At 43.5% G+C, this 25544-nt stretch overlaps 1 protein-coding gene across 1 annotated transcript; it reads right to left on the bottom strand.

Moving 5' to 3' along the window:
• Window positions 1-158: 158 nt before the first annotated feature.
• On the bottom strand, window positions 159-25279 carry cul1b (cullin 1b). Its single transcript, XM_023833566.2, has 22 exons — window positions 24950-25279; window positions 17340-17724; window positions 12973-13150; window positions 11803-11970; window positions 11646-11696; window positions 11240-11330; window positions 10851-11014; window positions 10441-10603; window positions 10229-10359; window positions 8165-8272; window positions 7943-8049; window positions 7086-7134; window positions 6803-6934; window positions 5468-5585; window positions 4956-5032; window positions 4559-4690; window positions 2987-3079; window positions 2777-2824; window positions 1761-1843; window positions 1573-1678; window positions 1115-1228; window positions 159-906 (listed from the first exon to the last, which is right to left on the bottom strand). Exons 2-22 carry the CDS (start codon window positions 17477-17479, stop codon window positions 826-828), a joined length of 2334 nt encoding a protein of 777 aa, XP_023689334.1. The 5' UTR covers window positions 17480-17724; window positions 24950-25279; the 3' UTR covers window positions 159-825.
• Between the last annotated feature and the right edge of the window lie 265 nt (window positions 25280-25544).

Raw genomic sequence — 25544 nt, 5'->3', positions numbered from 1 at the left:
GCATTTTGTTTAACCTTTGCTACACACATACTTAACCGTTAGCAATTGTGTGAAACCAGCTTAGTGAATTCTAGGGTGAATGCTGCCACCTGCTGGGTGGTCAGCTATACTGCTGGAGAAGTACACTTCCAACCAAGAAAACAGACTTTTACAAGGTATACAAGAAACCTTTAATTTTTATTTATCACACTTAAAAAATGAATCACACTATACAAATGATATTCTCGTAGCAGGTGCCGATTACACAGTACTAAGGGCCCATTCCGACACTTATGCTCTCTGAAAGTGCTGCCCGAATTGCATTCATAAATTAGTTTTTAAAATGTATTTTTCAATTACAACCACTGCCAACAGCAGCAGCCTTTTCATATCCGGTTCCTTAAGCATTTGATTTCTTTTGCTTAAATGCAGATAGGCGGTAGCATGCAGCCCCACACTTTTGGGGGATCTTGATTCTGTCATGTTTATTTTGCTAGGTGTGGGGCAGGGGGTGGGGGAGGGGGGGAGAGCACGTCCATATTTACATGTCGCAACGTGTCTTTCGATCCTGAGCAGTTTGGATGTAAATGCAGGACAGGGGCTAGAAGACAACCCAGCCTCAGTTTTAAAGGGACATCCAAAACTGTAGCTACTCTGCCATCAACAAGTCAACTTGAGATCGAGAATGTCACCTTGTCAGTTCCAGATTCTGCTTGTACATTCCTGACAACATTGACTAAAAGTCAAGAGGAATGACCTTGTAATTTTTCATAGACTCTGAAGAAAAGAATTAAAAAAAAAAAAAAATTAAAAAAAGAAAAGTGTAGAGGGGAAACAGGATAACATCTAAGCCAAATAACTGTACGTATCCTTCTCTCCATCAACACGTTCGAGGTACTCCTTCTCTATCAGGATGTCGATGCATTTCTGAAACCACAACCACAAAACTATTACTACAAAACCAGAGAAACACGGTGACCTGCCATTATCTGTGTAAATACAGCAAAGTATCACACCTGAAAGCATTCTCTTTATTTAGACAGGCTATACAAAACAGATCAGTAGTGCTTTCCTGTCATAACATTACACTGGATTCATAAGCTAGGCTGTGGCTGAGCAGGTGACAGAGACTGACCTTGATGACGGGGACCCTGGGTTTAAAGCGCGAGGACAGCTGGTTCAGGACCTCTGCCAGCAGCTGCTGATGCTTCAGCACCTTCCTCATCTTCATGATTCTGACGATAGCAGCCTGCGAATGTAGGAGCCGACATGGCACACATGAAGGGGACTGAAAGACGGTGGGCTTTGGAGGCAGAACAGCCAAATTACATGCACATTTGCAGCACACACAGATCTACTCACATCACAGAGATGTGGAGGCAGGGCAGTGAGACATCTATACTGATAAATCTGGGAACCTGGTTCTAATAAGTATTCAAATTTTCATATTCAAATCCCATATTATATTGTATTTTATATTTTTTCTTAATTTATGTTCTATGTTGTCTGCGAATGTATGCACCAATACTGCCAAAACACATTTCTAGTACAGTCAGGTGTACCTAGTTATTAAATTCTGATTTTGATTCTGACCTGTATGAGAAGCTTCCTGTCCTCTTCAATGTTCTTGTGGGTTGTCTCTTGCTCCTGCTTCTGCTCAGTCTTCATGGGCACGTTGATGTTGACTCGCAGCTTCTTACTGCACACAGGAGCAGAAACACCATTCTTGACCTTGTTCGCCGAAAACGTGCACGGACATAAGAAAACACAAAACTACTTACTTCTTGTATCCGAGAAATAGTTTTATTAAGGTGTCGGGCTTGAAGTCGACCTCATCGACGTTGGCGTTCTCATCTTCTAGAACCTGAACATCAACATACCAGTAGTCATACACAACCGTGAGGAAATCCCAATGCTTTGTACCAAATCCACAGCATTAGGAATACTACAGAATGATAGCAAATCACAAGCTATTTCCACTGTGGTATTAAAAATGGTTGCTGGGCAGCTGCTCGTTTGTTTACTGAATAATGTATGTATTAGTTTGGCTTTGCTGATATAGCAAGTTTGACACAATGCACGGTGTCCTGGATCATGGTATGTGTGCCACCTTGAGCGGAGTGGAGACGAGCCAGATAGGCTACACCCTTGGCGTTGGGCCGAGGAACCTGCCAGGAGCCTCCTAAAGCCCTCGAGCAGTAGATCTCCAACACATCAGTGATCTCCATCTATTCCACATACTCAATGTGTTCCATCGTCATCATACTTGGGCTAGTTCCTAAATCAGGCATCTGACAAAACAGCTGTGCGGAATGGCTGGAGGACCCCCAATTAAAAGGGGGTACATGAAAGGGGAAAGGATGTGGGGGAATATGGTGAATATTTAACCTGCATGATACTTTGAGCCTTGCTTTGCATGATCGGCGTCCTTCCCTCATTAGAATGAACGCATAGCCCCTTGTTCCTGGCTTCCAGGACCCAACACATCGCGGGATGAACACATTCTCTGTGCCCTTTAATCATAGAGTTACGACGTACTTCCGTTGTTCCCAGCAAGAAAAGCCTGAACTCTACTTTCAATTCAACTGTGATCAAAGAAACTTTTCCGCTCCATTCAATTACCAAAGGAACTCTTAGCTGGTGAAAAAACCATCCGTCAAATCAATGTCAACCAGAGGAGGCTCATAATCAATGGACGAGGCTAATTATTAAAAAGAGGCCTTGATGTTTTCATATGTACTGTACAAATGTACTAGACAAAATTGAATATATATTTCAAGATAAGTAAAGCGCTTACCAGTAATTTTGACTTTAACAAAATCTGCAGAACCTGCACTAATATATCCTGGAAAAGGAAAGAAAAAAAGTTGTAAAACATTAGATAAATACTGGCAGTTGTAAAAAAGCATGTTTGGAAACATACCAACGTGAGATAAGGGCGTAATCTCCCCCGTCAAGGGTTCAGTAACAGTCTGCCCCCCTGAGAGGCCGAGGTACAGCGCCTTACCGTTTTGATCTGCGTGCTGTCAGCCAGCTGCTGCACGGTGTACATGTCCTCAGTATTGTACTGCAGTAGGATGGCCATCTGGAAAGTGGATGCCTGGGTGGGGGATGCACTGCACATCACTAATTTGGCAACCCAGCCCAGGCGGGATGACAGATGGCCACCAGAGGGCAACGTTCGCTCACATCCCCAGCATTCGTCACTTAACACAAACTGTAAACAGTTCCAAAGGCTTCTGCCCATATAAAACATTCATCATCTAAGCACTTATCCCAGTGATGGGGGCCAGAGCCTCTGGAAGGCAGCACAGGGCACAAGGCTACGGTACAGCCTGGATGGGATGCCAGGTCATTGCAGGACCAGCACACATGTAGGCTCACATATACAGTGGTACCTCAGAACTCGAAATTAATCTGTTCGGAACTCCGGACCAAATCCTAAAAAGTTCGAGTTCTGATCAAATTTTCCCCATAAGAAATAATGGAAAACCAACAACTTGGTTCCCAGCCCCAAAAAATTACACCGAAATATGTTTTTTTTAGCATTTAAACAAAAAATGAACCGGACAAAACAAGAAAAGCATATACTGTACTAAACACATCTAAGTACATTTATCAAAACAGTAATTTTTAAAGTAAGAAAATAAAGGTATCCAAACAATGTGTAAAGTAAAAAAAAAAAAACAATGTGTCCTGCCCCAATCGTCCGCTCCTTCCATGTGCCACGCCCCCTCGTAAACCCCATGTGGAATCCCCGTGTGATCAGCTGTTTCTGGTTGTTGTCATTAGTCCTCTGTATTTCATCTGCGTTTCAGTTTGTTTCCCCAGTCCGGTCATTGTATTGTCCGTCTGTGTTTTGCCTGCCTTACCTGTAATTAAACCCCGTATTCCCCGATACCCTGACCTCCGCGCCTTTGTCTCCGTTCCGTCCCTGCTCGGCCCAACAATATTATTATAATTAAATGTATTAATGGTTCATAATTAATATTAAAATAATTAATAAGAAATCTTTATTTTTAAATGTATTTTATTATATAATAATTACTGTTACTGTCTATCATTGTCTAAATGTATTTTTACTGTCTAAATATATGTATTCAGCTAGTGTAAACATGCATGATGCTATCACAGCGAATGCGAGGCTGAGAATGAAGCGTTACCCTTTGTTTCCGCTGAGAGATGCGCCGCGTGACTCATTTCCCCGCGCGTACAAGTTATCTTAGGTCGGCGTTCACGGTTTGACTTCTGAGATTCAGATCCAGTTCTAGGTAAAATTTTTTCGAACTGGTTGGTTCGACTTAAGAAATTCGAGTTCTAATGAGTTCGAGAACTGAGGTACATGCTTTTTAACCTAACAAAATACAAGACTTTTGACATTTTTAGTTTTTTTGATTGTAGTCACAGATTTTTACATTCCTGGGGGTGTAAGAGAACAGTGCTACCCAGAGAGCCACCATGCCACCCCCATTCAAATATTACAGCACATAAAGCAGGAATCATCTCAAACTATTGCTGTGCTTAAATGTGAAAACCAAAACAAACTGCCAAGCTTAGCAGGCTATGGATGAAGGTAGACCTGTAGCGTGTATCGGTTCTTGAAGCAGTTGGTGACCAGCTCCCCTTTGGACAAGTGGTACAGCCAGGTCAGCTTGCGGCCGCTGTGTCTGCTGGCGTAGAAGGACGTGAATCTTTGGTAACTCCGCTCCAGCTGTGGGGAAACAAAACGGCTGATGTGAAGTCGCAAAGGACCACACCAGCGGGTCATCCCAGCAAATCCAAGTACACAGCTGATGCAACATGAGCTCAAGGTCAACGAGGCAACACTGGTTGAAATACTTGTGTTAGTTAACCACCGCTGTGGCTTTACGGGTGCTTATACTATGTTGGAGTTAATCCCTTAGGCATTTCTCCTGGATGACCTAGTAAATGACTAAAGGACAAGGTCATACATAAAAAGAAACGGGGTCTCTTACCTCAGACGGCAGGGCAAACGTGCAGGACTGCTGGAATGGCCAGGAACCAGAGCTGAGGACCTGGATGCTGAAGTCCACTGCAACACACAAGCCACGTCTGTTACTAAACAGATGGTGGAGAAGCTGGCTTCCGCGAAGATGCAGGTTCTACATTACACATGACGTAATGTGTATTTTTCATGTCAGGTTAACGCTCATTCTGATTGGTTAAACTGGAAAATCATTTCCATGTTTAGGAATGCTGCTCCTGACACAATGGGAGCCATCAACCAGACAGATTTGCTGTACAGGTTGGCATTACAGGCTGGTGAATGTGCATATAAAAGCCTGGCACAGGTATGGTATCTTCTGCCTGAAGCAGGAGCCAATCAGGAGGCCATCATACCTCTCACAAAATTATAACCCACTTTCAGAAGAGGCATGCAGCAGGAGAGCGAGCGAGCGAGGCTAATGATCCTGGAGATGTTAATGACCCACGTCAGCGTGTCGGGGAGCGGGGGACAGGCTCTTACGGTCCAGCGGTTCCGAATTGGAGAGATGCTTCTTGAACTGCTCGTTGAGGTCTTTGCTAACCCCGATGTCCTGGAACATGCGCTGCAGTTTGGAGGTGTATTCAAAGCCACATGCTTGCTGGAGAGAATTTAAAGACACAGTATGGGGGAACAAATTAGTGTAACATTTTCATCCACTATAAAGCAACATTTGAAAATATAAAATAAACCTTATCCAGTCAATTTACTTTACAAATTCTATTTATTCACTTGTTAATCCCCAATTTTATTGCCCATTTACTACATTTCCCAGGTGGCCCATTTACTATATTTTCCAGGTGGCTCTGCCCCGAACTCCCAAACTAATAGGGCGTTCCATTTGCCATCGGAACTCTGTTTCAGAGTTGGTTAGCGAGTACTGAAGCCGGAAGTTACGACGTGCGCGCTCCCGTTTCTCGTGGATCCGAGAAATATCTCGGAGAAGCACAGAGGATCCCGAGTTCAGAATCCAAGATGGCTGCACCCCTTATCAACAGAAGTTAAAGTTATATACTGTTTAATTAAGCACTACTTCTTACTTGTGACTCATTAAATCGGTCGCACACACTATACTGTCCAACTGATCTGTGGACGTGTTGCTACAGTGTCAACTGATATTATTAACAATGGCTTACAATTAACCGGGCTAGAATTGGATTTCATGATTAGTCGGATTATTTGTTGGATTTAAGGTAATTCGGGCTAATTTTAAGTGAACGAAGATCAAGGCCATTTAAACTGATACACCTTAAATCCGACAAATTGTCCGGCTAAGCAAAAAAATCTTTTTGATACAGGTGCCTGGTATTGCTAATTGGGTTACCGACTTCTTGTACTGGAATGCATTTAATTCGTATGTGATGTCATTCCGAGTTCCGATCTCCGCGGTAAATGGAACGGAGCATAACTCCACGAAGAGGCCACACCTTTGTGGACAGGCCCAATGACAGTATCTCGCACCTTCCCAGTCCCAGGGCTACGGATTATAACCACGCAACATGCTGGGAGGAAAACCCCATTCAAGAAATTCCACCTGTAGGTAGCTTGCCATCAGTAGAGGTCACTGTAGAGCAGTGAGAAGTAGAGCAATCTCCAGCCATCTCAGTCATTCAGTGAAGGTGACCCAGCCCGGATTTGAGGGCACCCTTCACCGCAAAGAAGACTAAACCCAGATCACTGCACGACTCACCTTTGGGGCTCTGTAGCTCTAGCTTCCAATAAAACTCAGAACTGGAACCTGCTCAGAGACATACAGCAACTGGCCCTAAACCTGCTTCCTGAAGCCAAAAACAGTGGAGCGTAAAGAGGAAGCCCAACCTTCAGCTTTGAGATCATGCTGGCCTCTGCGTCGTCACTGGCACTGTTCTGATGGACCAATCGCTTCGCCAGCATCTTGGCGTAGAACTTCTGAAACACATCTTTGTCTTCAATGTACTTGAAGACCACCATCTGGAAGAGGAAGACATTGATTAAGAGAAAGGATGTTAAAATATTACATAGACGGTAACCAAAGCGAGGTCTAGAAGGGATGGATGTCAGAGGTGGTATCAAGCATGGAAACGAAAAGAACATTTACCAGCTACTGAAGGCCCATACTTACCACTTGGTTCAGAGTGTCTTCCAGCTCTGCTTCCTCCGGGTTCTTCGAACTGAGAGGGAGACAGATGAAAAACAATGTATAATACCAGCAACCTAGAGTGTCACACCTACATGAATCCAAACACACACAACAGCTACTGATACCCAGGACACTCACTTAGCCAGCAGTTGTTCAAGTTTTATATTAAGACTATATCACACACAGGTACTCTAGTCTAGTTATTGGCGGCATTCTATGGAAGAACAATAAAAATATTTATGGAAAAGAAAAATGTGTATTGCAGGTGGTGCAGATAAACTTAGAGAACAAAGATTATCCTTCCCTTCAGAGCACTTTTCTGCAAGGTGCTTTCACAAACGTACAATAAATCAGCATCGGGCAATCCAAGCCGTTTTGATGATCTAAGCAAATAAACAGTCATTATGGGTCAGAGTCTCAGAAGACAGGGAGTAAATATGAAGGCGCAGAACAGAGTGCTTTGTTCTGCCTAGGAGCCACCTGCCATTACACATCCATTCTATTCCACCACTAGCTCTCCTGATTTAATTAATAAAGGGATTGATGAGCAGATGACTGGCTTGATTAGGAGCTTATTATTTGAGTCATGTGTGCTGATGGTGGAATATACAGAATGGCTGAGACGCCTAGATCGGTGTTTCTCAGTCCGGTCCTCTGGGACCAATAGTCAGTCCATGTTTTTGCTTCCTCCCCAGCTCCCTCCCAGTCCACATTTCCGGTCTGGGAAGGAACAAACACTGGGAATCTCTGCAAGTCACAGAGGGCCAGATTGAGACACACTATCCTAGAGGATAAGGACTAAAAATAAGTGGTTTGTGTAACCAAAGTGGGGTTGATACCTCTTTTTCAGTAGAGAGTCACAGTATCTGGCCAGGAGCTCTGGCGATTTACTTGAAGATTGCGCCATCTTGGTGATTGCATTGTTGTTGATGAATCGGCCACAAGCCTGTAGAGGGGGGAAAAAAAATAAATTAGAAATGCACTGCGCCTTAGCCAAACTAAGCCTATTCAAAGAGAACAGTAATAAGCTATACCACCCAGATTAATCCTTACAAACTCACCTTGTCTAACGCTGCCACAAAGCCGGCATCGTTGTTGAAGGCTGACATTACTAGTGCATTGTACTTTTTATGTACGTCTAAGATGGTCTGGACATACATTTTAGGGTCCTGCGAAACAAAAAAAAAAAGGAGTTGAACACATGAGATTGAGTTCCCAGTCACATTAAGAATGAGTCGTGCTAAAACTGAAAAGGCAAATATCATGGAACCCGTACAGCGGAAGCTTCGTGAAAGCTTCATAAAGTAGCCAGGGAAGAAAAAGCAATGAGAGTTACAGATGAAACTAAGTGAGCTGCTACTGGAATCTCGGGCTGCAACAGTCATACTCTAACTGAATGCTGCACTGTGGTCACAGAGGAATCTTATTCCACACAACTACATATGGATGGTATCACAATAAAGCCCACTTGACTTGACATCAGTCATGTAGAAATATGCCATCCAGGAGACTAGATTATTATAAAAATACTGTGTTTACACTCGACATTCAACGAGGTGAGGCAGTCTGGATAGGATCCGGGAGTTCTTCCAAATAACGAATGAAACGAAAAACAAAACGGTGAGCTGGCACATCGATGCAGATGGGGAACTCGCGGGGCAGAGAGAAACAATGATCGCTTCGGTCTTCCACAGAACCGGCTAACCCAAACTGACGAGAGGCGGGACCTTCTTGCAGTCTAACTCCAGGAAAATGGCATGTGGCCGGGCCCAGTGAGACCGGCCCGTGTGTAATTTTAATTAGGTTTCTGGGAGCAGTCTCAGGAGGTGGACCAGCCTGAACAGCCAAGCCTTCATTGAACCAAAGAACTGTGATTACTCGAGAGTAATTAAACCATTGTGCCGAAATCAGCGCAAATGACTAAACAAGAGCGGATCCACGTTCAGCCAGACGTGCTACATGGAAACTGGACCATCCCTCATAACATCTAGCTATTCCATTACCCATGTCAAGCCAGGTTCTGAAGACAAGGGAGCCAGGTAGCACTCATCAATGCCCCTGTTTGGAAACCTTCCCTACAATGATCCCCTTTTCACTGAAACTTAGCTCGAGCCAAAACACAGCCCAACACGCTCATCCCTCGCCGAGAATGAATGATTTCTCCTATGCTGTTTAAACCAGGGCGGTACCCGAGATGAACTTGGGCTGACGTGAGGGAAATGCTTCTATAACACAATCCGGCTCAGGGCAAGTGGCCAGGGAGCGGGGCCATGGTCATGGCAGAGTGCATTCTTTAAAAATGCTTGAATGCTTCATTCCTCTGAAGCTGAGCTGGAAGGTGATTGAGCTGGTTTTACAAAGCACTATGAATGAAGTGGAGTAATAAAGAATGGTCTAACATGAACCAGAACAAATCAATATCTTGTCTTCGCATGCAGCCCGGGCTCTCAACTGCCCATAGAAAACCACTCTCTGACCGCAAAGGACACATCATAAGCCTTACAGAAATCACAAAACCTCACTGATAGAGCAACAGAGGGTAAAAAGGCTGGTTAACCAAAACATGCTTTGATCTCTTACACCAGCCTGGCCTAAAAAAATGAGTAAAAGACTATCAATGGGGAAATGACTTCCTTTTCTACATTAAAACACAGTCTCTTCACCATCTGCAATGGCCTTCCAAAGGCAACGGCCAACATCAATCAACTGAAAGTGCTGACATCTTGAAAATGGACACTTAAAGGTTAATGTCACAAGAAACTGCAAAGCTTGACTAAAATATGAACCCAGAGAGATCCAGTTGCCAGGCAACACTGGCTAAATCTTGCCATTTCTTTTTGAACAAGTGTGAGGATAGTACAATTGCTCAAACTCTGTACAACAACACAGGACAGAGCAGTTCGGTTTAAGCTCATGTATCAGATATCTCAGTTGGGACTCAGACTTTTCAAAGTCTAAAAGCTTTAAAAGCTGAAATGTTATTAATTTTGTTTTTATAGTGAATATTCCTGTTTTAAATATCTCTAATCACAATGGTGAGAAGTGCAGCAGTACAAAGCAGCAGATTCTCTGTCACACACACATAAGGCTCATCTACTAAATTCCAACTTTCACCACCAGCTTACATTAAGAGCAGCTTCTCCACACTTCTCGATGGCAGCCAGCCCCTGGTTGTGGATGTGTGTCTCCAGCAGCTTCTTCAGCTCTCCCAAACCATCCGTGATCCGGGACACAAGGTTGTACATCCGGCCCAGATCTGCAGGGGTCGCACAAGGGAGCCCATGACGAGATGTGTGGGCCAGCCAGTAGCCGTGAGGTCAGAGGGCCCGGTGCATACCTTCGTTCTTGTCGGCATCCAGCAGGTTCTGGAACTCCGTGTGGAAGATCTCCAGGTGCTTCTCGATTAGCACCTGCTCACACTTGCGCGCCAGCTCGTCCTGCGTGCTCTCATGGAGGTAGACCTGAACTCTTCGCTGTTCTTCCAGCAGCCGTGCCTCTGCCTGAGTAGGAGCCCCAAATTAACACGGTACCCCGGCCAAGTTCTCACTCCTAAGCCTCCTTACTCATAACTCCTCATTCAAACTCAGATGCATGTGAAGATGCTTGATAGGGCCACCATGACGATGGCTGACACACTTCCTAAAGAACACCAATTTCTTTACCCAACCAACAAGGAGCGCTTCGCTACTACCTTAGCATACGTCGGCACCTTACATTTAAACACAAGCAGTGTCATTACCAACCCACCTTTTTCATGTATTCAGTCACAGGATTTTGCTGCAAGAACTCTGTGCTTTCCCTTGTGTAGAAACGCTCTGTGTCTGCCAAGAACTGAGTCTCAAAGTGCTCTTTGTACACAGATAATGTGGGTCCTTTAGCAAAGGCATCATCTTCATTCAGGCCCAGTTCAACTGGAAGAAGCGAAAACATGCGGTCAGTCTTCCCGTGCAAAAATCAATAATGCTTTGTATCATCCTACTATCCAGAGACCTACCGCTTGCTAACAAACTGAAGCTAATGTCAGGAGGTGGTCATTCTTTCCCCCCCGTATCTGTATTAGCGCATATCCCACAGACCACGTCGTGGCGGAGGACGAAAACAGGTCACTAATGGATTCTAATGGCGCGTCCACTTACCGTACGACTGGACAACACCGCTGATTAACCTGGTATTGATCGTTTCCCCATTGCGTTCCTTTTCGATCAGCTTCAAAACTGCATTTGTCACCTGCGGGAGGGGAGTAGGGGGCGTGAGATGACGATGTGGCCGCATGTTCGACACGTATGATCAGTTGACTACTACTTATCAGCAGCAGAACAGCTAACAGAAACTCTTGCATGCTTAGTTTGTTTCACAGGGGACTCTTGAACAGTAAGATATGAAAAGAAGCACTAACTACTGAGGCACTATTTGTTACTGGTTAAGCTCAAACTAACTGGGGTAGAGAGAGTAAAGTAATGGCTAAACATCTCAGGTAATGTCACCTTTCTTACACAACACCAAACCAAGCAGGAAACAGTCACAATTACAATATATACTCACTTGTTTATTTAAAGGTTTAAACAAGCATTCTCTCCATGTAACCAAGGCAAGCTGGAAAGTGCAGGAGAAAAAAAATATATATATTCAGAAGCCAGTAACCATTTATGGTAAGGTAGATATACATTTCTTTGGACGGATTGCAACATTGATCTCCTACCGAGTAGATTTCGTAAATGCCTTTGCGCCCTTCGTCGCATTCGCGGCGGACCCAGTGTCGATTGAGGTAGGCACAGATACCATTTAACACTTTGCTGGAGAACCGATAATCCTCCCACTGCTGTGTATAGAACTTCAGCACACTCTCATCCATCAGGTCTTCCCCATCCTTAGAGAGAAAGGTGCATCATTAAACTTGAGTAAGTGACGTCTGCTGATGCAGCGAGAAAGGCGTGAGTAAACGCCTGCTTGTACAAATGGAAGTTGACCTCAGGACTGGCTGACAGATTTCCTCCTACAGGGCAGTTTTACAGTCCCTGGGGTTCCTGCCACCCATGCACCTCGGCCAAACTGTAAGCAACAGGCATACTGAGGTGGGCCTCTGCCTGTCAATCACCAGGCACATTCCCTCACTGCCCTCTGCGCAAACATGTTACCCAGTAGTCTTCCAAAACAAGATATCATTAGAGGTCTATATTGAATCAGTTCACAAATAAATTGCCAAACAGTTACTTGCCTATTTTTCTTAAAATAGCAAAAATTCATTCGAGCTTCTTCCACTATTTCCATTGCACCAAAAATAAGATGAATGACAAATAAATAAAATGATCATGACCATTTAGAGCATACGCAACAAATTCCAAATTACCAGTTTTATACAGAAATCAAGTAGAGAATTTAAGGGCGAACTAGATCATTCTTAGGCTAATCTTAAAGTGGGGAAAAAATTAAGATTGCGTTGGTTTAAAGTAAAAACACAACAAATCAATATGGCTGTGTTTCAATGAACAACAAAAATGACATCCTGGAAGCACAAGGACAACAGTACCAGGGTTTCGCCATCAGAGAGCAATATCAACACACGGCCCTGGGGCAGTATCAGAGTATAACTGTCTGACTCCAGAATTGAGACGTCAGCCAGTGAACTGGAATTCCTTCCATGTTGCACAACTACTGCATTTCGCAATAAGCTGCGGGCGAGACGCAAGCAAAACACATCGTCTTATAAGGTTTAAATCAGGTTGAGTCAGAAGCATGAGAAAGTTCAAACTGCAAGGCTGAAACACCAAGGACAGAGATGGAGAGAAAAGAGAACTGAAACCACCAGGACATACGACAGGAGCCCGCAGTTTGTTAGTCTCTGACAAAGTCATTAGAAGGGAGTGATTACCTTGAGAAGGTTTGTCAAGTAGTTCTTCAGGAATTCCTTCAGCCGTTTGTACAGCTCCAGCCCGACGAACTGGGCCCCCCCAGGTGTTGGTGCCTTCTTGGAAGGTTTAGAGGGGGGCACTCCGGCTCCCCGGGCCTGGTTGGACTGGTGCACGCTTGTACAGTAGTTATAGACATGTCTAACCCATTGGTTAAGGAAGAAAATGAGATGCAGAATAGCAATCTGGAATTCACGTTTGGGGTACAGCACTCATCTTTTACCAACTACCCGAGTCAGTGACTGTTTGCAAGTACAACAGTTAAAAAAATAACAACAACAACAACAACAACAACAAATCATTTCCCGACCAATGCTCACATTTACGACAAATTTTGTAAGCCTGACAACGCACACCAGAAAGAGAGGTCTTGGAAGTAGAAAATGCTGTTCAATGTCCACTTCATTTAGGATATAAGAAGCCAAGTATGGAAGGCTGAAGTAAAATTGTATGCAGAGCCGGTCAACCCCAAGGTACCTTGACTTTCACTTAGCGACCGTTCTGCTTAACAAGCTGGTAGGTCTTGGTCACTAAACGAGGAGTGACTGAATATGCCTAATATAAATCACCAAAATGATGCTCAGAAATTGCAGGAATAAATAATAATAACGAACTGGTGGGCAGAGGTAGAATTGGAAAATCTCTCAAAATCTATGGAATTTACCTTCGTTATACACAAACCTTTCAGACCTATTTAATATTACCACGCCAGTGGGGGAGATTTTTTCTCTCCAACATCAAACTGTAGAGTTTCGTTTCCTTTTCTCTGTTGTCTTCTGCCTATTATCCACTATTCATTAACACGACTGTCATCCTAAACCACAAGCGATTCTTGTTTAATATTACAAAAATAAAAACTGAACAAGCAATACACATTTCTTAAAGGCTTTTACAGTAGCATTTATTGTAACCGGATTGCAAGCACACTGCGCTGCTGAACCACGATAAATCCAAGTCTCCGAGAAGGTGGGGGCAGCAGTAAATATTAGGCTCAGCACCCTACTACTGTGCTAAGAGTCATCCACAGTCACCATCCAACAACGAACCAGAATCTGCAGCTATCCATGGGAATTATCAGAAACAGCCACTGTCACTGTACCAGACTGTATGTGTACACAGCATCACAATAAACACATTTCTGCATTTCCAGCTGTATGTTGAAGTGAACCTCCCTGCCTCACAAACACTTCATCACCTACTGTCAGTCTACATGGTACTAAGAGCACCCAGAACCCACGGTGGATGTCAAAACAGTTGACAGGGAAGAAAAATATATATTTATATATTTGCTTCTTCTATAGAGTAATGTTCTGATCTAATGAAGAGGCAGCAGCTCAGCCAATAAAGCACAATGTGCATACTACACAATTTCAGATTTCGGAACACCAGGCTATGCATTAGCCATGGGTTTTGTTACTATGAGTCATTGGGCAATGGTTCAAAAGTATAGTCAATTTTAGGTGTCCAGGACCTGCAAGTCACTGATACAAGGAGACCAAAAACAAGATAGGAGAGAGGGGGGAAAAAAAAAAAGTCTTCAGAATCAGTGACTTAAAGCCACCTATCCAGCCCAAAACCAGCTTTGATACCAGTCGCTGTTTTTGGAAACACAGAATGATGTGACAAAATCCCAGAGGCATCTACACAATATTGGCTTGTTTTAACAGAACCACCTGTGTCAGACATACACTCCCCATGAGGGTGATCTTCACAGACCAGTACCACCATAAACAATCCTGAGTGGGCTTCAAAAGCCTGGGACTGAAAGCACTGCCAGCTCAAAGGAAGAATGTGGGAACGCTTCCTGCAGCTGTACGATCCATCTTGTAATTATAAACGAGGCTGCAATTACAGCCCCCACATGAAATATAAACCTAGAACCAGGGGCAGAAGTCAGGCAGAGCTACGGACAGAATTACAGTGAGGATAGCCGCCGGGAACGCAATCAGACAAAGAACGCAACAGGCTGGCAAAACAGAGAGGCCTACAAACACAGGCTTAGTTTTAAATTAAAAAACACAATAATAATAAAAACAGCAGTATGTTTAGCATCTATATGGTGCTGAGTGAGAAAGGAATCAGTTTCACTCAAAGGTTCAATTTCCCCAAAACAAAATAACTGACAACATGGGAACCATGAAAAATTCCAGTCAGAAAGGGTATATTCCCCAGTATCACTAAGAATATACATATATTAAAACAAAAAATTGCTTAAAAGCTGTTCCCAAGAGCATTTTGAACATCAGTGGTTCTCAGTCGACCCCGTCTTCCTGACTCCACTGATAACTGGAACATCAGAAGACAACGTGGCACAAAAATCCAGAGAACGAGTCGATAACCAAGTTTAGTCCTTAGAGGTTAGGATCTATGCTGGATGTTAGAGGCCAACTTAAGTCCATATTGAGCAACATTCCACTTCAGACCACAACTGATCTTTGAAACAAGAATCTGGGGTCTATAAACTAGTTCTATAATCTAAAACTACCCCCTTTGAATGTACTGAATGTTTGCCTCCTGCACTGAATGTAGAAGTAAACCTTGATACTCAAGCTGTACGATGAAAAAGAGGGAAGAAAACAAAAAAGATTCTGCAACAAGCCACTGATGTTCATACCATTTAGACCATTCAACAAATCCCACAGTATTCACCGGGAAAAGGGACAGCCTGCTGTCTCAGTCACAAACTGCTCTTTTTCTAGGGAAGCACCCTAAGATGAAAGCTGTTATTATGTTGTAAACTTAGCAGAGGATCAGACCAGAAGGGAGGCGGCAGTGAGGAAGACGCTTCCCAAATACCAAGTCGCAGTGTGAAGGATGGGACAGTGTCAGCTTCCACCAGAGATCATGACGGAGGGCTGCGGATAAAGCACTTGTTCGCAGATGGAGAGCAACATGCAGTACGGCTCAGATTCAACGCAGGAAAGTGGCAGCACCAGTAAGAGCACATTGTGCTAGCTTTTAAGTAACAAATCAAGTTTCAATCTCATCAATCTCATCTGCCGTCAAAGACCGACAAACGTTTCAAAAGAAAATGTCAACTGCAGGCTATTAAAACACCGTACATGCAAATCCCAGAAAAGTGCCTTCCATAATACAGACAGAACAATTGATGCATTGCTCTGGGATGAATTCAAACCTACCCTAGACTCATGGTGACAACTTATGACCAGATTCAACGCCAGCTTGATCAAAGACAGACAAAGGTCATAATGGAATTCTGCCATCTACCACAAAGTCCACTAGTGGCTAAAATGCAGCTGTGCTTTGGTAATGCCCTTAATTCCATGCGGGATTCACCATGCACACCTTTCCTCGGAGCTGGGTGTTGCTGCGGCAATGACTGCAACATGCTGTCATTTTTCCCCATCTATAAACCTCTTGCTAGACTAGTGATTAATTTTGCTGAATGGTGCCTGGCGTAGGGGGTTACACGCGAATATGTAGGTCTGGTAGACAGACAAAAGCCACACTGCTCCAGATCGATTAACAACAGACACATGGATGCCATGTCAGTAATGTCTGCACAAATCTCTAAATGCCCCAACAAAATAATTGATATTATGAAACCAGCATAAGTAAGGAAAGCCTGACAGAAGTTATTGCTCTTTACTCCAAAGGGAGCATTTCCCTGAGAAGGCCGTCAACACAAATGCTTAATTATAACTGCATTTATTAAATGATGCTCAAATCAGCAATGGGGGAGGAGGGGGGCATCACTGAGAGTGAATGTCTGGAAAAGCAGGGGGCTACTGTAATTAATGCTCAATATATACATGCACTGCTGAAAGTTCATAAAACTCAAGACATGACTGTAAATGCACAGTGGATCAGCGGACAGCTTAAACAATACATCATGCTGTATTCCCTCTGTGACCTTAAGTGGCCACCACTATGCACCAATGGGGCATATGAGTAAAACGAAGAAGCTGTAATCGAACTCTCCGGTGGATCCATCTGCTCAGCTTCAGAATCAGCTATCAGCCATGGAAAAAAATAGATAAAACAGTGATTTTATGCAACCGAGTACCTCAAGAAGAGATTTCCCTAAAATGTGTGTTCACACTTGGCAAAAACTGACAGCATACAGGGACTTCCTCATTTCATATCAGCCAGCCCTTACATTTTCCTACAGATGCATGTGTTTGCTCCATCATGGGTAAAAAAAGCTCACAAAAAAAACGTGTCCTCTAAAAACAGGCCCTGCTTGTTCTTCAAAGCTGAAGCTGAAAGATGCAAGTAACTAACTCATGACTAGGGAAAAGTCGGAGACTTGCACAGGGAATAGCTCACACACATCAGACCCTCGAACGCACAGCTCTCAACAGGATACGTGTAAAGTTCCATGTATCGTGACTTGGCCATGCTCTGTCTGGTGTACACCTGCTGTATGCCTTTGCGTAGGTCATCCCAGATCTGGTCCAGCCCAATCTGTTTCAGTCCGTGTGGATTTTGGTTCCTGCTGGACGACATTGTCTCTTGACTGGCGAAAGCACTTCCTTAATATATATATATATATATGTATTCCCTTTAAAAAAAATAAATAAAAAAGGGAAAAAAACAAAAAACGAAGCAAGATAAGAACTACTCCTCCATGAGACAATTCCAAAGCCAAGATCCAAAAATGAGAAAAAATGACCCGGCTTCCAAATGCCGGTTAGGTCACGTCAGGAGTTCCACCTCTGGCAGCCACTCCGGGACCAACCTCACCAAAAGACCTGGGGAAGAGAGATAGGAAGAGAGAGAGAGAGAGAGAGAGAAAGGGGGGGAACATTAGTTTCCACATGATTCCCTGACAAAGAGGCCACTAACTTGAATAAACAAACAAAACTTAAGTTCTGGATTTTTCCGAGGGGCGGAGGCTAGTGGCTTATTTTTGCTTTGATGAATGTCCCAGGCATTGCAGGACATACCAAAACCAAGACATCAATGACTCTGGAATGTTGTGATACCAGAGAAACATCTGTATGGAGAACCAAAGCCCTCTACAGAGATTAACTTCTGTCCGATACAGAATCCACGTAACGATATACGTCAAAGGGCAACAAAATTCCTTCATACCCATCCTTCTCCACAATGGCGCTAATAGTTTCTTGCATTGTCATTCTATTCTTACATGACGTATGGCACATTTAACATGCAAGATGACTAAAGGAGTTTAACTGACAAAGCATTATATACATCACATTAGTCCAAATGGCGCAGTGAGGCAGGTTATACCAGGGGTGGTATTTGTGTAAAATACCCACACTGCCTGACACGCGTGTGCTTATCGTGTTATGGACATGGTGCAGATGAGCACAGAAAGTTGCACCAGATGTTCCTCAGGGCTGCCCAGTAGCGTGGCCGTTATATACGCTACTTTGGCCTATGGCATTCGGAAAACGTAGGGCAATCAGCCCTCTGAATCCGCAGGTTCCGCATCCGCGGATTCAACCAACTGCGGAGTAAAAATAGAGGGAAAAAAATTCCAAAGAGCAAACCTTGAACTTGCCACGCATGTAGCACTATGCTGAATCCACACGAATGAAGTGAGAATTTTCTCTATATTTTCTATGCACAACAATGCTCGCATCAGTTCTGAACATGTACAGTATAATTATTTACATGTCATTTACATTGCATCAGGTATTATCTAGATATTATTTAAAGTATACAAGAGGATGTGGGTAGGTTATTTGCAAATACTATGCCATTTTATATAAGGGACTTGAGCATTTGTGGATTTGGTATGGGGGGATCCTGGATCCAATCCCCCGTGGATTCCAAGGGACATCTGTATGTGTGCATATTGTTAGTGAGTCATATGATAAAAATCAGCATTCACCTGCCATCTAACTGATCTTTTTAAAAATACAAAATAATTTAATTATTGGGTGTTTATCTATACTGACATGGGTGTGATTGTTGCCTCATACCCGCAGGGTTTGGGGTTCCAATACAAGTGTCCCCTGTCATATCTTACCACAGTCCTACCACAGGACTTGCAGTTAGAATAACTGACATCTTTTAATTATGCAGAGTATGATGTTATGTATTCATATGCCCTGTGACAGACTGGCATCGTGTCCAGGTTGTTCCCCAGAATTCTGCCTTGAGATAAGCTGCACCACCCCCTGCAACCCTTTTCTGGATATGCAGTAGAAAGACTGATAGACAGATGGTTGGATAAATGAATGGATAGATGGACAAACAGACAAAGGGACAGTTGGATGGACGAACAACAGTATGTGAGCATAAGTGAATGATTTGTTCTGATTTTCATCAGAATAGTGTTATAACATACGACTTGGATAATAGAACACCAACATGATCTAAGAAATAAAAGCCTGAATGTGTATGAGGCAGAGGTGGAAAGTGCAAGTCCAGAAAGTACAAATCCAGACCAAGATTTTGTTTCAACCAACCAGCTCAGTACTCTGTGAATGTGACTCTTTACACTCAACTGGTTGGTTGAAACAAAATCGTGGTCTGGATTTGTACTTTCTGGATGTAAACTTTCCACACTGGGTCTGAACCATAAATATTGCTACCCAGCAAATCTCGGGGAGCCCCTAAAGGTCATTCAATTTTAACACTGGCCCAAAGGAAGCACAATGGTTTAACGGCACGAAACAGCAATGATGTGTAGCATAAATTCCAGTCCAATCCAATGAAAAATAAGAAATTGGTGAGGCTTATAAAACACATATGAAGAACTGCTCAGAGGATTCCAACTTCAAAAATACTAACTAAATAAAAATTTTTTAAAAACTATAATATTAATAATAATAATAAACTATTTGGAGTAGAGCTATAGGATTTTGCAAGGTCTCAGATTTAATGGAAATATTCATATTTTTTTCCAAGGTAATACATGACGATCCGGGAGATATAGGTGTTATGTTGGAATGACCAATATAACCATTAAAATTTCTGTTGCTATTACTATGAGAAAATGCATCGTACTAACAAAAAATGACTGCATGTAACACAAACACCACCATTTTATTACCTGATTGGCTAATAATGTTCCAAGTGCTCATCATGCTTTAACAGGCATTTCTGACTGTTAGTAATTCGTTGGGAAAAATCGACTGGGGTTTCTCAGATAGACTTGGAACGAATGATGATTTTTCTCCCTAATAAATAAGGGAAACCTCTTCCCAACGTTCAAGTCTGTGCTATGTGAACAGTTTCTAGGAAGCAACTACCTTCTGAAAACAATCCTATCAGTCTTATGTACCTGTAATTAGCTATAAAAAGTAAAAACATCCAACTGGAGAAATACACCAGCGGTTTCATTAAGTGACAAAAGCTTATATTCTGACACCAAATGAGAGCATATAGGACCAGAAGCAGAGTGATGCATCCACACTGGCTGCTGGTGCATATTTATGTGACCCAGCAGCTGCTCAAATATGAATCTTTGCTTATGCACAGACATACATGCCACCAAGAGCCTCTCATCACTGAAGGATTCATGGTAACTAATCCTTAAATGGATGTGAGCCATATAATTTCTGCCAAAATAAAAACATGCATGTTTAACGCATGGTTATGGATATTTAAAAATGTATGCATGTTGGACAGATCGATTCCAGTCTCTTGCCACATGTACCTTCAGACTTAGTGGCTTGGCTGACTTGCCGTGTCTCTCCATAATATTGCAGCCAGATAAAACCAAAACAGAAAATGGGCAGACAGAACAAACAGGCCCCCCCCCCCCCCCCCCCAGCTGCCCACACAGCGACAGAGCAGACCTGACTAGAGAGAGTGCATCCGAGATCTCTGCCCAGTCCCTGAAATCCAGCACAGGAAACGGTCATTTTGCCCACAAGCTCCCCGTGCTCATTTGCATGCCCAGGCATGGGGTACTCAGGGTTGATCTGGGTCACACAGCCCCCACTGGGCTAATTGAACCCTCTCCCCTTGGAGGAAGTACTTAGGGAGGCCCAGGGGCTGAGGCGCTTATCCATGCACAGCTGACACTGTGCACTACACCCAGCCAGAACAGCTAACACCGCTTGACCTCCTTCTCCCTTCTCCTAAACCTTCAACTGCATCATCTGTGCCTAAAAAAACCATGCTCATCTCTTTTTAGAAATGGTCATTAAATTCCCCTCCTGGAATTTAAATCGTTTACTTTCTGGTGACTTTTCTAAGCACTTCATTTTCATAAGGCTAAATTTAATCGTCTCTGCAACAAACTGATATTCCGTCCAGGGTATACCTCGGCCTTATGCCCTGCACTGCCTGGGATAGGATCCAGGGCACCCACAACCCTGTCCAGGATAAGCAGTCGGAAGAAGGCTAGCTGGGAACCCATTTGTGACGGAATTACTGGACTCTCTCTTGGTAATGATGCTTGTGTTCTAAGGCTACGCTGCAAATAGATACACTCGGTGCAACAGAACTAAAAGTAGCCCGGACACTGCACCCTGAATGGGGAAAGGTAAAACCAACGGGCAGACAAAAAGTGGTTTCACCACAAGACGACAGAGTTTAAGGGAACATCCCATAGGGGAAGAACAAAGAGGACACACCTAAGCAGAGTGCTTGATGGTCAGCAGTCACAGTCCACCAGGCGGCTTTAAAATCAGCCTATATGGAAATCTAACAGCTGTCTCAGTGAGCATTATGAAAAGAATCTAAAATTCTCCAAAATTGGCGAGTCATAGCAGCACCCTAACCAACTAAAATTAAATCTAATAAATTTACACATCTATTTACGTAGTCTTTTTTCCAAGCCATATGCAAATGAGGTAGATCACAATCATGAAGCTATTAAGAAGCCAACTACACAAAGGTGTGAATAAAATGTGTGTATTCCCAAAGTATATGATTTTTCTAAGAAAACCTGGCATGCGAATATGCAAGGTTAAATGCTGACGATTAAGGGCACAAAGCAGCCTCATTTCAGTCCCATCTTTTTTTTTTTATCATCATCAAATTTCTGTACGAGGTTTAAGAAAAATACTGCAATTCTGATAGCTTGTCAAATACTGGGTATCAACAGAAACTCAAAAAAAGAGATAGTCTGTTCATATTCGGCCCCAGCTGTACCTTGATAGATGTAACACTATATTTCTGTAACACAGGTACCACCTTTCAGCAGGCGCAGGGGGCTCCGACTACGTTACCATGGAAACAGACCTGAGAATAGGTGCGGAATCCAGCGGGTTATCTTTCCTTCCAAAAGAGGCCGCTACCTGATCTAGATAAGACCACAGATTTGTTAGGGCTGGGTGGGGTGATCTCGGAAAAGGATGTGACCGAACAATCATAAGGCACAGACATTCAAAGGAAGACGTTCTCTAAATTTAAACAGGTCTTCAGTTTAAAGATCACCAATCGGCTGTCAGATATCAGGAAAATGGCAGACTGTAGGCCAAGTCCAGATGACAAGTGACAGAGGTCCAAAAGGCAAAGTAAAATCCAAAGCAATACCCACCAGGTGACCCATAAGGCACATAAAAGCTGCACTTAAATTTTATGTCCAAAAAGATACAACAGATTCAAGATTCAACAGAATCTTTTTCTAATAAAAAGTTTCATACGACTTCTTAAGCATCACACAGTGATACTATACAGTAGCATGTGTGAGACTGAAAGGTAAACGATAGGCACTAAGAGATCCTCTGAAGCATCCATCGCAAGGAAGAAAGGAGGGAGAAATTGGGTCAGAAATCTTCTTGGTTCCTTGCAGCAAACTACATTTGTACAGACTAACGGAAAAGTGTCATGCAGCTGATGTGACACAGCCGGTAACGTGCCATAGGAGTTCATTATAAACACAAGAAAACACCACAGCAAAGTGACTTAAAGCCTACAGCGGAATGAAAAACACACAGGGCCCAATAGTCCAAGTTTAACCGAATCGGCAGTCATAAACATCAAATGGAAACAGAAAAGGCAGTTTACCTTAAAAAAAAAAAAAGCGGGTATCATACAGAAACTATTAGGCCAACCTGCCAAGTCCTCACTGAACCACTCATGGGAAACTGCCTAATTCTTATGTCACACAATGTAATTCCACACATTTTGGAACAAGTTAGGTTCAGGTTAGATTGCTTGGCACCCCCTTCTGGATTTTTCCCCTGCCTTGTGTCCGTAGCTTCCGGAATAGGCTCTGGGGTAGCCACGACCCTGAACACGGCGAGTGGACAGAGAAAAATATAGATATGGAAGAATTTTCAGGATTTAATAATCATAATAAATAATAATAGTAGTAGTAATAATAATAATAATGATAAATAAAATAGACCTTCAGCTGTGACTGGAGAAAAGCACTTTGGCTGACGGATCCCAATTCCTATCTGCTAAAACAAAAGCTAGTAACTTTCACACGTGTTGATGAAAGGATCATCCAATGTAACTATGCACTGCTGATACTCATTTATGAGATTTTCAGAAATGGGAGGAATGATTCAGAACAACAGTCTCATGTGTAATTTTTTTTTGCGCTGGTTTTTTCTACACTGAAACCTGCCATCCAAACTGCCCCCCCCCCATAAGTGTAAACACATTTCACAACCCTCCATCCTGACTTGTGGAACAAAAGCAGACAACCAGGAGTTATTTGTCCATGTTTCTTCGAGTGCATTTTATTTCTAAGACATTTAAGAGCCACACATACACTGTAAATTGTGTAAAATAAAACATTAAATTTGCAAGATTTTGAACCACACCAGATGTCAGATAAGATCAAAACTTAATTAAAACACAGAGAAATCCATCACAAGTGTTGTAGGACTTGAAATTTGTCTTACAGAAGAGAAACTGATGAATGTTGTACGCAATTGAGGTACCAGACAGGGTATGTAACACAGATACCCCCAAACACCTGACCTGTATACCACCTACACATCTCTATTGCTCTATTTAGTCTGACATAAAATTCTCATGAAACTTGTATCTTCCTGCCACCTTTTATGCTACAATCACACCAGCATATTAAATTGATACATTAAATGTAAAAAATAAACAATGAAATGAATCACTGACAATCAAACCCAAGAGGAAGACACAGTAAATAAACATTTAAACCGTCCATCGTTTAATCCCGTCCAAATCCATTAAAGTGCAGCAGGAATCCGACGGCAGCCACCGGGTTCTTAGTGATCGTGCAGTAAGGCGCACGGCTATGGGTGTCGGCGTTCCTGGATCATGGCTGGCGGTGCAGGATCAGCCTGCCTGGCTCCCTTAGATCAACGTTTTGGTACCAGGTCGTATGCGTTAAAGAAATCAATAACAGCAGCTCAAAATAAGTCCAGAGCCAACCTCCGCTCATACGTAACGCATTAAGTAAAGGAACCCGCCTGTCGGCCAACTTGGCGCAATGGAGCGACGACCGCTGATCGGTCCCGGCTCGGTAGCTCCAGCACGCCCGCTTCAATCGCCCGTACACGGCCGTCCTTTATACGCCGACTGACTCGGGCAGCCAGCGGCCTTCGGGCGGGGGTCGGCCTTGATTTATTATTCCAGCGCCCAGAAATAGAGCACAGTAACGGCTGAAGTAAATGTGATATTAAGCGGCAAAACACGCCGGTCCCGGCCGGATAAACGTCCTTCGGAGACAGAAGCGTGGCTGGCAGGCCATATTTATGCGGTGACGCGATGGTTATCGCCAGCTCGCGTTATTTTATAAATATTTATTAGTATATTTCGGGGAAGCGACGCCAGCGTCGCAGAGCAGCGTCGTGTGGCGCGACAGCCGGCCGCCGGAGTAGTTATATCGGGGAGGCCTCCGGATCCCAAGCAGCCTCAAAGAAGGCAGGCTGGATATGTGGTTATACAGAAAATCACCGCGAACCGGGACACTTCACACGCCGTCGAAGAGCGACTAGCAAGCTAACCGAAGGCTGACAGAAAAGCGGCGACGTACGCAGCCCGCTAGCCGGTTAGCTAGCGGCTAGCCGCCCGCGGCTTAGGCGCAAATAATAGGGCCCTCGGTTCACTCACCATCGTCAAGCCGCTTGCTTTGCCCTTCAGCCTGATCGTGGAAATCGGGAACTCAGAATCAGGTATAGGCCGTATTTCGCCTCTGGTTTCCTGGCTGCATTAACAGTTTGGCTCAAACAGAACAAAATGCCTTTTTCTTTCCGTCCCTCGACCGTGAGCAGCGCGCCGTACCCGGTCGCCCCAGTCGCAGCTGTGGTGTAGAAAAAAATAATGTCGCCCTAACGGTGTTCAAGGAAAAAAATGTCCCCCGAACACAAAGGCTAGAGACACATGGTTCCGGATATGCAACTCTAGCATGGACCTCAAGCCGTACTTTCTTCACCTCATGAGACATTCACCGCTTACATTTTTGTAACAATACTTCCTGGAGCCGTCACGGGGGCCAGCGACTGAGTAATGCGTTTGATCAGCCTGCGATGTTTTCCACTTGGAGTCTATGGCTGCCAATGGATCCGCATTGACACCGAAGCGTAATCTGACTGTATCCTTGATTTTTGATAAATGGATTTAGCTGCAACACTACTGTTTTTGCTTTACTAGTCTGCAAAGTATCACAAATCCACGGCATTGCAGCTTACAATATAAAAATAAATTA

Source organism: Paramormyrops kingsleyae, chromosome 15 (assembly GCF_048594095.1).
Source record: "Paramormyrops kingsleyae isolate MSU_618 chromosome 15, PKINGS_0.4, whole genome shotgun sequence".
In the NCBI taxonomy this organism is placed as follows: Eukaryota; Metazoa; Chordata; class Actinopteri; order Osteoglossiformes; family Mormyridae; genus Paramormyrops; species Paramormyrops kingsleyae.
This window is presented reverse-complemented; position numbering and strand designations above follow the sequence as displayed.